The sequence below is a fragment of the Hypomesus nipponensis genome, chromosome 11 (genome assembly GCF_054491055.1).
Source record: "Hypomesus nipponensis isolate SF chromosome 11, ASM5449105v1, whole genome shotgun sequence".
In the NCBI taxonomy this organism is placed as follows: Eukaryota; Metazoa; Chordata; class Actinopteri; order Osmeriformes; family Osmeridae; genus Hypomesus; species Hypomesus nipponensis.
In genome coordinates, this window is record NC_140371.1 from 7,274,879 (window position 1) to 7,292,803 (window position 17,925).

Here is a 17,925-nt window from a genome sequence, read left to right on the forward strand (position 1 = left end):
TAGAAAAATGTATGCTGCAGAATTACCAATGGCATACCAAATCTGAAATGCAATACCATCAAGATCCACAAGGGCCTTTATTTCAAGCCAGTAAGTGAAGGAAGGGGGCTTGGTGAGCTTATCCATTCCAGAAAGCCTTGTATCTTTATGCATTAAGGCGTGGCCTGTAGCGCCACCTATGGGTAATGGTGGGCCATTTGTGGTGTGGTAGTTACTCTTGGCCTATACTATTAATGTTTCAGGATTTTAAAAACTTTTTACCATTGCATATAAAATCGGAAATGCAATACCAACAGGATCCACATGGGCTTTGGGTAAAGTGTGGTAGTTACTCTTGGCCTGTACTGTCAATGTGTCAGGATTTGGAGACCTTTTTACTATTGCATACAAAGTAGGAAATGCAATGACACCAAGGTCCTCAAGGGCCTATGCTGATATTCAAGGAATGAGTGGGGGCTTGGTCAGCCCACACAGTCCTGATATGTTGCGTGTGTGTCTTGCCAAGCCCGCGCGTGTCAAGGGAAGAATGAGTGTCTGAGAATTTGGAGCATGCGCGGGGAGGAGCAGGGGATACATTTCATTGTAAATTTCCCTAGAAATTAGCCAAGCATGCATGTTTCAAAGATTCACCAAAAATCGACCTTTCATCTTAGAGTCAACTTTTTCTCAGATTTGTGTACTAAACATTCTCAAGAGTCTTCATATGAACTTGTTTGACTGGCTTACGTGTAAAGCATTGCGAACCATTGAAAAATGTATATTCTTGACAAATTGTAACTGTATAGAAAAATCAATGCTGCAGAATTTCCAATGGGATACCAAATCTGAAATGCAATAACATCAAGATCCACAAGGGCCTTTATTTCAAGCCAAGAAGTGAAGCGCTTTAATCTTCACAAGAAGTGAAGTGCTTTGTGCTTTAGGGCGTGGCCTGTAGCGACACCTATTGGTAATGGTGGGCCATTTGTGGTGTGGTAGTTACTCTTGGCCTATACTATCAATGTTTCAGGATGTTTTTAACTTTTTACCATTGCATACAAAATCGGAAATGCAATACCAACAAGATCCACATGGGCTTTTGTTAAAGTGTTGTTGTTACTCTTGGCCTTTACTATCAATGTTTCAGGATTTGGAGAACTTTTTACCATGGCAAACAAAATCTGAAATGCAATACCATCAAGATCCACATGGCCTTTGCAAAAGACCAAGGAACACTCTCCTGAAATGTTGCGTGTGCGTCTTGCCAAGCCCGCGCGTGTGTCAAGGGAAGACCTATGGGTAATAGTGGGCCATTTGTGGTGTGGTAGTTACTCTTGGTCTATACTATCAATGTTTCAGGATTTTTATAACTTTTTACCATTGTATACAAAATCGGAAAAGCAATACCAACAAGATCCACATGGGCTTTTTGTTGAAGTGTTTCTTTGCCTATACTATCTATGTTTCAGGATTTTGAGACCTTTTTACCATTGCATACAAAATCGGAAATGCAATACCATCAAGAGCCACATGGGCCTTTTTTTCAAGCCAATAAGTGAAGGGAGGGGGCTTGGTGAGCCTATCCATTCCAGAAAGCCTTGTATATTTGTGCTTTTTGGCGTGGCCTGTAGCGCCACCTATGGGTAATGGTGGGCCATTTGTGGTGTGGTAGTTACTCTTGGTCTATACTATCAATGTTTCAGGATTTTTATAACTTTTTACCATTGCATACAAAATCGGAAATGCAATACCAACAAGATCCACATGGGCTTTTGTTAAAGTGTTTCTCGGCCTACACTATCAATGTTTCAGGATTTGAGACCTTTTTACCATTGCATACAAAATCGGAAATGCAATACCATCAACAGCCACATGGGCCTTTGCTAAAGACCAAGGAATGAGTGGGGGCTTGGTCAGCCCACACTCTCCTGAAATGTTGCGTGTGCGTCTTGGCCGCGTGTGTCAAGGGAAGGCTGAGTGTGTGTGAGATTTTGGAGCACGCGCGGGGAGGAGCAAGGGAGACATTCATTGGAAATTTGCCTAGAAATTAGCCAAGCAAGCATGTTTCAAATATTCACCAAAAATCGACCTTTCATCTTACAGTCAACTTTTTCACAGATTTGTGTTATGAACATTCTCAAGAGTTTTCATATGAACTTGTGATTGAATCAGAGTATCAGTTTTTGAATGGCTGATGTGTAAAGCATAATTTTAGCGTTAGCGATAAGTTCAATTTGCTTTATATCAATCATTTTTTGAGATATGAATTTGCCTTTGCACATGGTAACATGTTGTAGTGTCTTCCTCCGATCTACCAAGTTTAGTGTTGATATCTCAAAGATTTGCTGAGACACGACTTCACATCCTGTTTGGCGGCTTTTCTGATGAATTTGATTGGCTGTACCGGACAGACGGTTATGAGGATCAAAATTCCTTTGATAACTTTTGTGAGGCTTGGTCTGAAGATCATCTCTGGTGATTTTGAAGAAGATATGACAAAAATTGTAGGAGGAGTAGGCTTTCAAAGGTTTTTGATAAAACCGGAAATGGCGGGAAATCTATATAACCGGAAATTAACGCCATGGTGTGCGTTGAACTCGGCTTGATCCAGGGAATCCAATGGTACCTCATTTTTGAAAATGAGTCATACGGTTCAAAAGTTGCGTGTGTAAACACAAGTCCAACTTTGACCCATTGGTGGCGCTAGAGTGGTCTAATGGGAGACATGAAACTTGGTGTAGGTATAGAAGAAACTGTCCTTAATGAGTGTGCCAAATTTCACAAAAAGTTGTCGATGGGGTCTAGGGGCTGCCATTGACTCCCATGGTACAAGAATTACAAATAATAAAACCACCAATAACAATAGGTTTCCTCCTTACGGAGGAATCCTAAATATAGCTGCAGGCAGCAATGAAGGGGCCAAGCAGCATTCAATATGGAAATTCAGTAGCTAAAGAAACAAATCATAAAACAGTCATGTCATTTTGAGACAAAATGCACTGGCTAGATGTAGCAGCGTTATATCTACAAAGCACAATAAATCCACTTCTTCTCGACTATAAATCCCATGACAATGAAATGTTACTGTTACTAATACGATTATACTAATAGACAGCTACAGTGGCATACCTGGTTTCGCTAAACAGATAATCCAGTGTCACGACATGCTTGACGACTGTGGCTGGATTCGATCCTACGACCTTGCATTCCAAAGCAGCACGTCGAGCCCTGTGAGCTATTCTCACTGCTGGAAAATGCTGTGTTCGGTAACATTATAAAAAACAGGAAGCCGTTACTCCCGCGGCGAGCTTTGTCAGATTTGACCCAAGAATAAACAGCTGTAATTCAGTCATATTTTGACATATCAAGGTGATTGTAGTAGGAAGATGATTACATGACATGCTCGTGATGACATTTCCAAAGTTTCGACTCCATACGGTAAACCGTCACAGAGACAAGGCTTCACGTCCGCTTTGGCGTGCTCTTTGTCTAAATCATTTGCGCGTTACTCGTGAACAGTTTGACTCATCAATATTATTTTGATAACTTTTTGTCGGCATGGTCTGAAGATGATCTGTTGCAATTTTCATGAAAATCGGAGCAACGGCCTAGGACGAGTTCGAAAAAGTAGCAATTTCTTAAAATACAAATGACGTAAAAACCATCATGACGACAATGACGTCACAGGGTTCAATCGAATCGTCTGCATCCAAGGAATCCAATGATACCTCAATTAAGAAAAACGGTCTCACGGTTCAAAAGTTGTGGGCGTAAACGCACCTTCAACTTTCACGCCTTGGTGGCGCTATAGTGCTTCAGGGATCGACATGAAACTTGGTGACGATAATCAGGAGGCCGTTCCAAATCAGTGTGCCAAATTTCAAAACTTCGCACCAATCGGTTCTATGGGCTGCCATAGACTCCTAGTCCTAAGTATAATAATAATAATAATAAAACTAACAGTTACAATAGGTGCCACAGCAGCTTCGCTGCTGCTTGGCCCCTAATAATAATACTAACAATAACAATAGGTGCTTCGCTGCTTGGCCCCTAATAATAATACTAACAATAACAATAGGTGCCTCGCAGCTTCGCCCCTAATAATAATAATAATAATAATAATAATACTAACAATAACAATAGGTGCCTCGCAGCTTCGCTGCTTGGCCCCTAATAATAATAATACTAACAATAGGTGCCTCGCAGCTTCGCTGCTTGGCCGGCTTGGACACCAATAATAAGAAAAGGTAGAAACACTTAAGTGGCTTTGCCGCTTCGCGGCTTGGCCACCAATAATAATAAGAAAAGGTAGAATCACTTATGTGGCTTCGCCGCTTCGTGGCTTGGCCACCAAATATAGCTGCAAGCAGCGATGCGGGTTCCTCCTCTAAATGGCAAAATATGATAAAAATGTACAATGTAGAAGCAAAACGATTTCATGTTTGGCCAACAACAATAGGCTGAATGGGGATTTGAACTCATAAGCGTATGGTTACAAGTCAGTCTCTCTATCCTCTCTGCTACACACCAACTGTTGGGAACCATGAGTGATGTCTGAGAAGTCTTGTGCAGTTGTCCCACGTTGGCAACAAATCAAACTAAACCTACTATATTCAACCGTGTTGGTTAAACAGTACTAACTAGTTCATTCACTGTGTTAATTAATGCACTCCACGGCTACAAGCTAGCTAACGCTATACACGAGTCATTAACTTAATCATGCAAGCCCAGGTAACGAAACAATTGAGACCCATTCCCTTTTGACTACAATACCTCTGCTGTTAAGACCGTTTAAGAAATGTTGCAACAGGCTACAGTCTGTATCACGGATATAGCTCCGTGATTCAGACTGTAAATTGGGGTTTGATATATCGGGGGGCTCTGTGGTTTCTGGGTTTCGATGGCACATGTGTATGCAAAGCCTACTAAACAGGTATCCTACTCAGTTTAATGACTAACACAGACTACCTAACTCACTACCCTTCGAATACATTTGTATAGTACTACTATGTGCCTCTTTCAATTATATATTTAACATATGAAACGTTGAGATTGTATCATCTTGCGGAAAAAACATGAAAAACTGAACCTAACAACAGCTAGGCTAGGCTAGCTCATAACGTTCAGTTCTCGTTCTCGCCAAACAACGGTTAGGGTCTACTGAAATTATTACCAAACTTAACTTTACTCTAGTAGCCTAACAAACTCATTCACTGTTGACTATATATAATATATCTAAGTTGTATGCATAATTTGTGATGACTTACTTTGATTTAGTAGTTGCTTCTCTTAGATGCTTGTTTGCCTTCATACCTCGTGGCAGAAAATAACCGGAAATGACCAGGCTTCACACCTGTTTTTAGGTCACTTAATGATTTAATCATAGACATTCTTTATTATGTCTATGGATTTAATGGCCAGACATGGTAAAACAACAAAACTTTATTATTCATCAAATGCATCCATTACATTTTTCTTTGGCATGTGGCAGCACAGTAAGAAAAAAGGCAGTAAACACATAACTGACAGCACACAAGCCTATAATACCAACAGTAGACTACATAGTAAATGGAAAACCAAAAGGGTAGACAAGCAACAAGTGAAACCAACGATCAATTGTGTAGACTTTCTATAGAGCAAGCAAATCATGACTTTTTTGGTTGTTAATTACAAAAGGCAATTCACCTTTATATTAACTATAAAATAAACAATTGAACTAAACATTTAACCCTTGTGTTCTCCTCGGGTCATTCTGACCCATCAGTCATTGTGACCCACCGTCGTTTGCGACAACTTTACCGCACACAAAAACAAAGTGAAGCATTTTCTTTTAACCATTGGGCTGTCTCAGACCCCCCACATTGCGAAGGTTAAAAGAAAAAAACATTTATTTGCTTTTGTATTGGGTAAAATTGGGTAAACACAACGATGGTTCGTTATGAACCTTTTGGTCATGTGACCCGAAGGCAGCACAAGGGTTAAGTAAATTGCATACCTTTGAAAAGACTGACTTATTGTCTGTTCTAAACAAGAAATGTTAATCTTTCCATCCATCAAGCTGTTGTAGTGAATATATATAATTTAGTGACTTTCTAGAAAGTTTCTGAGAAAACTGTAGCCTTGTGTTTGATACTTTGTGCTAATAATATGAACAAGACACTGATGTGTGCAGGTGTCTACAGCTGTATCTCCATGTATAAAAAGCCTGTCTCTGGAGAATGTTTCATCAGATGCCGACAGACTACCCAATGTACGCTGTGTGTGTCAGGTCCTTTCTGCAAAAAGCTATATTCAATAAATACTTACTACATTCTAGCAGCTTTGGGTGTATTCATTCTCAAATGTCCACCGCAATTGTCAAGACACCTGACCCATAGCAACTACCGTGTAAAAGGAAAACTTGCCAGTTAAATGAAAAAAGAGCCAGATTTGGCTATTGTGTAGGAATCCCCTCAGAATGAAACATTACCGTTACTATTTTGACTATACAGCTAGTCATACTGTGGTGTACCTGGACACCTGTTTAATTAAAGAAATAATCAGTATCACAAAGATTTGAGGCAATGTGTACATTTACATAAATACACCCCTTTCAGCCATTTTGTATTGTACTGTCTGTCTCTGGAGGGCTGGCAGGCAGTGGCAAGCAGAGCCTGCAGGCAGGCAGGCAGGCAGAGCAGGCCAGCTGGATGAAGCCATCCTGGGGTCAGGGCTGAAGAGAAGCTGTCCAGCTAGAGAGGGGTAGTCCAGAAAGGGGTCTGTGTTGCTCACAGCATCCTCTGTTGCATCCTGATAGATAGATCTTTGTCATTGTCACAGGTACAACGAAATTAAAGTGCTTCCAGTCAGTGCAACATTCATTGGCCTAAAAATCTATAAAAGGGTCAAATTACTAAAGTACTAAAATTACTCAAATAAACAACAATAACTAATAAATCAGAATAAATATACCTGAGACAGTACCATAAACAACACACCCATGTCATACATCCACAGTCATCACATAAAACATAACATTAAATTGTGCACATTCTTTTTTGGCAGCATTGACAGTTTTTATCCAACTGCAATAACCACTGTGTTTGAGTCTGTTTGTCCTTGCCTTGATTGATCTGTACCGTCTGCCTGACGGCAACATTTCAAACAGGGAGTGCCCAGGATGTGAAGTGTCTTTTATGATGTTCTGGGCTCTTTTGAGACAACGGGATCTGTGTAGGTCTCCCAGTGCGGGGAGAGGGCAGCCAACAATCTTTTGAGCGGTGTTGATGACCCTCTGGAGCATTTCCTCTGAGCCACTGTACAGCTGGTATACCAAATGCCTATGCAGTATGTGAGTATACTTTCAATGGAGGCTCGGTAAAAGAACACCAGCAGTCTTTGTGTGATGTTACTCCTCAATTCCTGAGTATTCTCAGGAAGGACAGTCTCTGTTGGGCCTTTTTCAGCAGCTCAGAGGTGTCCACACTCCAGGATAGGCTGTCCTGTATGTGGACCCCCAGGAAGCAAAAGTCTGCCACCCTCTCCACACTGTTTCGGCTGATGGTCAATGGTGTGATCTCGGTCTTCTTTCTCCTGTAGTCTATTAAGAGTTATTTTGTCTTTGCAGTGTTAAGGAGACGGTTGTTGGCCGTGCTACAATTCGACAGCCGCTCCACTTCTTCTCTGTAGGCAGGCTCATCCCCCCCAGAGATAAACCCTGCCACTGTGGTGTCATTTACAAACTTTACAATGGTGTTACTGTGATAGACAGGGGTGCAGTCGTGTGTGTAGAGGAAGTAGAGCACGGGACTGAGCACACAGCCCCGGGGGGAGCCAGTGCTGAGGCTAAGGGCTGTGGATGTGTGATGGCCCACTCTGACTGTCTGCGGCCAGAGAGGAAGCCGCTGATCCACCTGCATGTGGTGTAAGGGAGCCAGAGGTCCCCCAGCTTAATCACTAGCTTGTGTGGGAGGATGGTGTTGAATGCAGAGCTGTAATCCACAAAGAGCATTCGCACATAGCTCCCCTGCTGTTCCAGGTGTGACAGAGTGGCATGGAGTGCTGCCGCCACTGCGTCTCCTGTGGATCTGCCCTGTAGGCAAACTGGTGGGGATGAAGGCTTCGGGGCATCCTCTGTTACACTCCGTATTTTTTGTTAAGCAGGCCTCTGCATGACCCTCCAGACCTGTTCAAGTGAAGAAAAGATCCATGTCAGTTGTGAAAAATGAAGCTTTTTACATCTACACTTGACATACACTACAGTTTTGACTGTGAAATGCAATGGCATTACTTGAACTTAAATCCAAATGTGTTGAACTGATGGAGACCCGGCCATGCAAAGTCACTCCAAACATTTGGCTCGATTCCAGGCTCTGGCAAGAGTATTTAGCTCTAAACTGGTCAATATACACATCTGACCAAAGACCAGCACGACCTTTGTCTGTAAACAGTGATTCTGACTGTCAGAGACCTTTAAATAGGCTGACCGAGTGAAACTAGCCTGGCTAAAGTAGGTCACTTTCTCAGGGAAATGACAAATGAAATAGGCTTGTTTTGAAAGATCCTATATACTGGCTATCTTCAGCAGACTCTTGTCTACAAAAAGTAGCACTCCCTGACTAGAATTTAGTGAATTACGATATTGTTTACACACTGCCAGTGAGTGAGCGAGCCGAGTCTGTCACTGAGGCTAAGTCAAAACAATGTACACCCGGGACGCAGTCTCACTCCACTTGCAAGTTTTCAACAAATCACAAAAATAATCGGAGCATCTGGCTAAAAGCACAATTCCCACATCTCCGAAAGGTTGCCCTCCTCGACATTTTTGATGTCGACCAAACTGTGAAATGGTGAACTTATGAACATGACGCGACCAAAACATGGCTGCGCCTCAGCCTATGCGGTCTCCCTGGCGCATAGGCTTATTACAAAGACTTTCACGAGCCAAATCAAAATTCTGAGCAGACAGGTCTGTGGGGAATCGCTTGTTCTCCTACAAGTTGCCCTCCTCTAGCTTTTTGATGAATTCGCCGAGATGCTAACCTACATGATTCAGTACTGTAATTACACAGAGGGAAAAAGCTAGCTATTTTTCGAGTTCGGTTTTCCGTCACTTCAAACTCACGATCCAAAGGTCTCAAAGTGCTCAAACCTTCACAATAATTTAAGAGTAGTGTACTTTCAAGAACTCAATCATTGAATCTAGCTTAAAATTTGTAAAAATAGGACTTACCGAACGTGGCTGCCTCAGACACGGCTTTCAGGTGATTCCAGTTGAAAACAACAATGGCCGCCAAAAAATAGTTTATATCCGTAAAGGCAAGCTGCGATTGGAAGCGAAATGAGGGTGAGGGTGGGGATGTATGTGCGTCTCGCCAAGCTCGCGCGTGTGTCAAGTAAGTTGACCACCTGTCCCTCTTTGCGCTGTAAAGCACAGCATTTCAATATGCTACGTGCGGAACAAGGGGTGAAAATGCTGTGCGACACAACGCAAAGTGGGACAGGTGGTCACCCTAGGGTCAAGGGGCAGGATGAGTCTGTGAGAATTTGGAGCGCGCGCACTGTGGAGCAATTCAATTGAATTCAATCATATATTGACATAGCAAGGTGAAATTGTTTATGGTACTAGAGATTGATGTCGTCTTGAACCCTATTAGGTTTGAAAAACAATCAGTCAAAATGATATTTGATTTATTAACAAAAAAGGTATTGAGGCAATTTGGACATTTACATAAATACACTTTCAGCCCATTTTCCTTCCTACCGGAAAAACCCTAAATAATAAGAATACTAACAAAAACAATAGGTTTCCTCCTTCCGGAGGAACCCTAATAATAAGAATACTAACAAAAACAATAGGTTTCCTCCTACCGGAGGAACCCTATTAAAACTAATAAAAACAATCGGTGCCACAGGTGGCCCTTAATAATAATAAAACTAACAAAAACAATACGTGCCACAGGTGGCCCCTAATAATAATGATAATAAAACTACCAAAAACAATAGGTGCCACAGCAGCTTCGCTGGAGCAGCATATGCTCCGTTGACCATATGATTTACAGGTTTCCTTAATTTGCAAGAATCTTTAAATAAATCTGGGAAAAAGGTACACTTTGTAATGCACCATGAAAATAGATATTTTTCTTACTGCAACGCAGTGCAAAACAGTGTCATGCTTAAATGTTTTGACTGTAATGATATTGTATTGCATTTGTTTTTACATGGTTTGTCCAAACAGTAGCTTAAGTTTTTTTGTTGTTGTAATGACAACAGCAAGGCGAATTGGCATGAGATGCGGACAATTGCACGAAATAGTCGTACACCAAAGGCAGGTTTTAAACAAGGTGTTAGCTCCAAAAACTTTATTCTACAAAAAAGTTTAACATTAACTGAAAGGTTCCTCGGTCGAGGGTATGAAAAAAAGGTGGTAACTCCTTTCTTTTTTGAGGCTAACTCCAGGAGGCCTCCATCCGTCCTTCCACAGGCTAGTTCTGTTAAGAGAGATCAGACAATACATGCAATGTTACTGGAGTCTGGCTGCTACCTTTGTATGCTGTATGCTTGTTGTAATTGTTGTCTTGTTGTGTGTGTGTTGTTTGTTGTGACTTGTTGACACATGACTTGTTGTGAAAGTCAAGGGATCCAGTTTGGGGCAGGATGTTAACTATTTGGTAAAAGTGAATTCTGTTTGAAAAAATTTGCTCAAGAGAAATGCTTAGGCCTGAAATCAAAATGCTAGTGCTTTATATAAAATACAATTAAAACTACTTAAAACTTACAGAAAAATTGTGATGATGATTTCTCCTCTAGGTGTTTCTTGTGAGGAAGATCAGGGGCTTGGACACAGGGAAGCTGTATGCCATGAAGGTATTGAAGAAGGCCACTCTGAAAGGTATTAAACTGTAACTGTAAACACCTGGGACCAAATGTACAAAGGCGTGTACGCATGAAAATGGGTGCAGAAACATACACAATTTCACATTTATGATAAAACATGTGGTGTGAAAATCTGCGTACTTCTGGGCACTTTAAAACCCATTCATATGCAATTTCTTTAGATGTGATACAGCGACAGAGTGACCGAAAGGCAGAGAGAACATTTTACTTGATCAACAGGAATAAATTGTGTAGACTATCTATAAATTATGCCAATTATCTCGCTTTAGCCTACAAAGAAAATGTGTGAATTTTCTATTGGATCTCTGTAATGAGTGAGCTGGGCCCTGTGTTGGAATGCCCATCAAAATTCATGCAAATAAAATAATCTGAAACTGGAGTGGGATTCATTTTCAGTCCTGGAGTTTCATGCCTTAGAACAGCCCACTTTAGTTCACGACTGACTATATTAAAATAATGTAATTAAAACCATAGAATACAAGGCAGCAATAGTGAACTGTTCTCTGCAGCCTTGTAACTAATTGTAAACATTTATTTCTCACCACAAATCTCCCATTTTTACAAAGCTTTCAAGTCAAGTCAGTTTCATTAATGTATTGCTGAATCATCAGGTATCATTAATTATCTCAGGGCATTTTTAATTGAGCAGGTGTACACACCATGCTCTTCGTTACTATTACTTCTTCTAATTCTTATATTTACTCAATGACAATCTTACCAGCCCATTACGGTGTGTTGGGCTCATGACTGGAGCTTAGTAACGTTACTGTACTGGGCCTGGTCCTGGCTCTTCACTGTTAGCAGCAAAACGGACTAGAGGCTGCTGCTGAAGAGCTACAAGAAAAAGTTTGATACATGAAAGGTGGTTAGCAGAACATTGTTTTGCACGGCCGCTAGCATCTTGCACTGCTCCATCTGTCTCGTCGCACGGTCTTCATTTGTCATTTTGAGAAAAAATGTACACAGCTTAAAACAGTGGTTATCAACCCTAGTCCTCAGGGACCCCCTGTCCTGCATGTTTTAGATATTTCCCTGTTTCAACACACCTGATTCAAATGAACGGTCGTTAACAGGCTTCTGCATAACTAGATAACAACCCATTCAATTGAATCAGGTGTGTTGAAGCAGGGAAACATCTAAACCATGCAGGACAGGGGGTCTCTGAGGACCAAGGTTGATAACCACTGGCTTAGAACATTTGGCCGCATCAGTCTCAAGAGCTTTATTTATTATAATTATTTATAATTTTGGCCTTTTCAGCGCCGCCTTTGCACTTTCTGTGCAAAAGAGAGTGGCTGCGGTAAAATAATAAATAAAGAGTGGGGCTGCTGTGAGTGCACGCAGACTAGCGACAGAATCCATGTTTCTACCCAGTGCCATGACAACACTGGCCCTCGCGGCCAAAAAAACAGACCGGTCCACTGGGCATTCTCCCGGTGCTCCCGATTAGCCAATCCGTGCCTGATCTCCACCCTCACAGACTTACGGATTTACCCCCTATTCACACCGGACGCGTCTGTGACGTGTAAAGGCCGAATTAGGGTTCTCCGTTTTCAAAAAAGACTGACACATGGGAAAGCCCTCGTCTACGTGGAACTCCAAGTTCTCCGAGATCCCTCGCAGAGCCCCGGAGAGCTTGACGTGCACCTCCTGAATGTTTAACTATCCGTCGTAATTTCGGATACTTACAGATAGGCCCTTGGCTGTGATCGGTCAGTGGCGTGGTTGCCGTGATGAACAGGATAAACAGAATCCTATGACCGCCATTGCTGTAAGTTTTTACAATTCATATTTCAGCTAAACAGTAGTATTTCCGCTATGTTGATTTTTCCATTAAATTTCTGCCGCCACGGTATCAGAAGTAGGGCTGTACAACATTTTAGGCCGTCTATCAGCCGTGATTATTAGAGCGTATGCCGGAGAATAGCACAGACACGCGCTTCACAGCGCAGTTGAGATTACGCGTGCGTCCTTGAGAACTGTAAGTCGTATAACTTATGTTGTCTGTTTATTTAAGCCTGTTGTTGTATTATTATTGTAGGCTATAGCCTATAGGCCACCATTTACAATAAGTCGTTACGTGAATTTTTTATTGGCAGCATTTATGCCATTTAGAACATACTGTAAGGTGTCTTTAAGTATGCTAACTTTATTTATTTAGGGGATAACATGTAATTACATGTTTTTTTTATCCAAATATATCATAAAATATTGTATTTTCTCATACTGCAGCCGAATTCGCAAACATCTCGTGGAAAGATTTGACCAGCTGCCAAAATGATCGCTTCAGAGCACAAGATGATTGCGGTGCTTTGCAGAGTTTCGCAGCCTGTGTGGCCAGTCTAATTTGATAACAAGGGCACCGAAAGGAAAAAGGATGCACTTCCAGGCGGTTCGCCGCTAATCGCGGCGCTTTGCAGCAAGTGTGTCCCAGGCGTTATGGCTGTGACGCGACTGTCGGAGCCAATCGCGGCTGATTGCAGGCACTCTAGTATGGCGGGTTAATCATGTCAGCCTACTTCTAAACTTACTGCTCAAACTGCTCCAAACATGTGAACACGTTTGTCTACCTTTTGAATGGGTTTAATGTGGAATTTAGACGCTGACCAAACAATACGAAAACACTTCAAGCGACACAGAGGTTGCGTACCTCGTAGTGTAGACCTATATAACTACATCAAGCTACGGAGGTCTTTAAAGATTGCATCCAAGTTCATTTCTATGGAAAGTGCTCAGTGGCGCAGTGAGGCAAGCAAGTGCGCGAAACGGACCGCACCACCTCCTTCCTTCCAGTTCCGGCTTGTCCGGTCTTTCACATTACAGTGGCTCGCCATGCTCCTAGCTTTAAGGCTCGTACACGCTCGCAACTGGCTGGATAAATCATACTTTGTTACAACCAGTCGGGAGCGTGTGAGTTAAGGCATTGCAGTAGTCAGAAAACTGGCAGAATGGGGTACAAGTCCGATCAAGAAGCAGATATATCATGAGAACTTTACGAAAATCAATGTTATTAGTACACATGCTTTTTAGAAATATAGGCCTGTTCTAGATGGAACGCACCACATATGTTGTTCTTTTTGCTTCGTTTTTTTTGTATGACTGCATAGATATTGTGCCAGATTAAAGAAACTGTAAACTTAAATATCTGGCTCTGTCATTGTTCTAAGTTAAAGGCCTATATATGTTTCTATTATTATGATGATGACTGTTTACATTTACGCATTTAGCAGACGCTTTTATCCAAAGTGACTTCCAAGAGAAAGTTTTACAAAAGTGCATAGGTCACTGATCATAACAACGAGATAGCCCCAAACATTGCGGGTAGCCAAACATGAAGCATACATTATGAAACCAAATAGGTCCAAAGGGAAGACAATAAGAGCATGTAGTTAGACAAGTTACAATTAAACAGCAGGAACCTCAAAACCAACAAGAGCAACAAGTCTCTCAATAAAAGTCATTGTGATCCTGGAGGAAACTAACATCAGGTCCAGCCAATCATTTCTTAAGTGCCGTTGTACTCCCGGAACAAGTGCGTTTTGAGCCTTTTCTTGAAGGTGGGGAGACAGTCAGTGTCCCTGATGGAGGTGGGGAGTTTTGCTTTCATTAAATTTGATCCAACAACATAACTATTTTACCGATAATGCCACAAAGGTGCTGTCCCATTCCTTTTTATTTTAAACATATTTGTATTAGCAAAAAAGAACAGCAATTGCTTACAGATATTTGACAACAAAATCTTTTTTTTATTATTATTTTTCCCCCACCCCCCCACTGCCTATGCAAATAACAATTGTACAGAAAAAAGTACATAAGTTCACAAAATTAAAATATATATTAAAACAAAGTAACAAATATGATTAAAAAAAATAACATATACATATTAACAAATACAAATAAATATTCATAGGTACGAATAGAGCAGTGTTTCTCAAACTTTTTCAGAGCAAGGACCACTCGGCCAATAAATAAAAACTTGCGGACCATCAAACTAAATAGTAGGCTATATCCCTACTAAATCCTAGCTATATCCTACTTAATTTTCGGGAAGAGTCTTGAGCTTTTCAAAATGAGAAACCAAAGAATCCCATCTCTCATGGAATTTTGTGGATCGACCCCCTACTGGAATATTTCATCTTTTCTAACTGTACAAATAGCATAAGGTCGTTCATCCAAGCCGAGGCTTTGGGTTGATGTTCTGATTTTCACTCTAACAAAATCCTTCTCCGCGCAAGAGTTGCAAAGGCAAACACATCTTTTAGTCTACTTGTCATTTGTACACCTTCCCCTGGAACACCAAAAATAGCCATTTCAGCACTAGGCCGGACGTCTCTGTCAAATGCCTCAAACAAGGTCTGCAATACAGTAGTCCAAAAAGTTTTCAGCTTGTTACAGGACCAAAACATGTAAGTAAGTAAGTAAGACTTTATTTATATAGCACATTTCATACAAGAATTGTAGCTCAAGGTGCTTTACATAAACCAATACAAACAATAAAAACAATAATACAAGTGATAAAAGTCATAATTAAAATAGCAACAATAATATAATAAATAAAAGTAGTAAAACCCTTCTGAGATAAAATTACTTAAATGCTTCGGTAAAAAGGTAGGTTTTAAGCTGTCTTTAAAAAATGTCTAGGGTGTTTGCTTCCCTAATATTTATGGGGAATTTGTTCCATAGTTTTGGGGCGTAATTAGCAAAGGCCGAATGACCAATCTTCTTATGACTGCTTCTGGTGACCTCTAATAGGCCTGCATTTGATGATCGCAGTGTTCGAGCTGGTGTGTAGTTTATAAGGGAGTTAGCAATGTAGCTAGGTCCTTGTCCGTGTAGAGCTTTGTATGTGAGGAAAAGGACCTTAAAGTCAATTCTGAAAGTGACAGGGAGCCAGTGTAAAGGAGCTAGGACAGGACTAATGTGTTTTCTCTTTTTAGTTTTGGTTAATAATCCAGCTGCAGAATTTTGAATGAGCTGTAGTCTTTCAGTGGTTTTCTTGGGAAGACCAGTGAAAAGTGTGTTACAGTAGTCCAGCCGGCTGGATATAAAAGCATGAATTAACTTCTCTGCATCATTTTGGTTTATGAATGGTCATACCTTTGCTATATTCCTCAGGTGAAAGAAAGCTGTTTTGGTCACTTTATTTATGTGTCCAGGATTACACCGAGACTCGTCACCTCTGGTTTGAGACAGGGGGTTTAGCCTCCTAGATTCTTAGTAAGCATCTCTCTTTTGGATTTGGGGCCACATAATAGGACTTCGGTTTTGTCTTCATTTTTCCCGTTCCTTGGCTCGCCTGCAAACCTCGCCCTCAGTGAGAACGCACTCAATAAAAAAAAAAAAAACTACTATACTCGTTGGAAAGCTACGATTCTTGTGCTTTAATTGAAATGAACCAATTCAAGCTCAACTCGCAACAGCAAGTACCGTCAACGTCTTTGTCCGGTGACCGTTCCTTCAACAATGCCAGAGAAAAAAGTTTGACTTACCTACGATTACTTCGGAATGTTCCAGGTATGCACACAACTCATCAAAACCTCATCTGCTTACATTCCCAAAGGTCCAAAGTATCAAACCATGTTGAGTAGTTGTTCAAACAATGAATTATATCCACAAACAGCCACGATCTTGTTGCTTCATTCGTTAAAAAATGTTTTTGATTTGTCACAAACAATCGCTCATAGCAAAAGATCTGAGCAGAGTACAAACGGGCGGATAGTCTTAAAATAGCCGCTACACCCTAAGCTTTTGAACGACACCTCATTGACCCAATAGGAGCTTCCATGCCCTGGTGACAGCCCTCTAAAGCCAACTAGGTCTGTGCATCCCACCCCCCCTCCCCCACCCCCTCTACACAATTTTCTCTAACTGGCTTCGACTGGCTCTTAAATGAGCTAGCTATCCTTGTAGCTTAGAGCTAGCTGTAAATGGCGATACCCCATATGCTAGGTGTTTTGGAGCCTTCAAAATAAAAGTCGATTGCACAATATGTCAGTGTTCTATGAGTGCCAATCCTAGGAATCAGATAAAGCACTCCAATGTGTTCATGCTTCAGTTTTTGTGTTTCAGTAATACTAATGAGGGATTTAGTTGTTATATATGATAGTTCTAAGTACCACCTTTCATTATAGGTAACAATTATACCTTTTTATACTAAGAATTTGACCTTGGTTACAAGGGTCATCCTGGAGTCTCCAAAAGAAAACGCCTGGATGTACTCTTATAAAAACCTTTGTCAAATCTGAATATATTGTGGTATTATGTTTGACTTTTGATTTGAATTGGGTAAGGCTTCAACCTGTGGTCCAATGCTGTCTTCCAGCTAATACCTACCACCTCTAGGCCTCTTTAGGCCTCTGTTTTCAACACAAACTCTAGGCGGAAATAGAAACTTTCACTTTCCTTGTGTTCAAGCTTCTATTACTCAACACCAGTAGGACTGACAGGGGTCCTGACAACAAGAAACATAACTTCAGAGTATCAGCTTTCAAAAGAGTCCATTTACATGCATGTACTCCAAATGGTTCAAGAACAGCAGTCAATTTAATTTGGGTATGCTGTTTAGGTGTTTTTTGGGAACATTTAACAGGATCCAGAAGAGGGTAAGAAAGTTATCATTCATCTATTTGTTTATTGCCAACAGGCAGTTGGTAATGGAATTGATGGCTGTTGCATCGTTGGGTTCAGTGGATATATATAGTTGTGCGTCATCCGCATAGCTGTGGAAATCTATGTTATGTTCTCTGATTATGTCGCCGAGTGGTAACATATAAAGAGAAAAAAGTAATGGACCCAAGCAGCTTCCTTGAGCAACCCCATAGCAGTTCTCATGTTTCTTGGACCTATAGTCTCCTAAACTAACATAAAACTTCCTTCCTGTGATATATGATTTTATCCAGTTCAATACACCATCCGTGAACCCAATAAGCTTTTCCAGTTTATTGATTAGGATGTTGTGATCAATGGTATCAAATGCTGCACTGAGATCTAGCAGGATAAGGATAGAGACTTTATTTGCATCAGAGTTTAGTCTGAGGTCGCTAATTATTTTGGTGAGAGCAGTTTCAGTAC

The 17,925-nt window shown here is 41.0% G+C and overlaps 1 protein-coding gene and 1 long non-coding RNA gene across 5 annotated transcripts in view; one reads left to right on the top strand and one right to left on the bottom strand.

Annotated features, from left to right (window-relative positions):
- rps6ka2 (ribosomal protein S6 kinase, polypeptide 2) overlaps positions 1–17,925 on the top strand; it is a 254,687-nt gene that overhangs the window by 123,116 nt on the left and 113,646 nt on the right. For all 4 annotated transcript variants that reach the window (XR_014724671.1, XM_084667191.1, XM_084667190.1 and 1 more), the window contains one exon: positions 10,768–10,849. Coding sequence is in view for 3 of the 4 variants with exons in the window: in XM_084667191.1 (XP_084523317.1) it covers positions 10,768–10,849 (82 nt within the window). In the remaining variant the exon portion in view is untranslated. The remainder of the gene's footprint in view (positions 1–10,767; positions 10,850–17,925) is intronic.
- Positions 10,260–11,690, bottom strand: LOC146267953 (uncharacterized). Its single transcript, XR_014724673.1, has 3 exons — positions 11,573–11,690; positions 10,737–10,842; positions 10,260–10,448 (listed from the first exon to the last, which is right to left on the bottom strand). It is a non-coding gene; the product is annotated as an uncharacterized LOC146267953 (long non-coding RNA).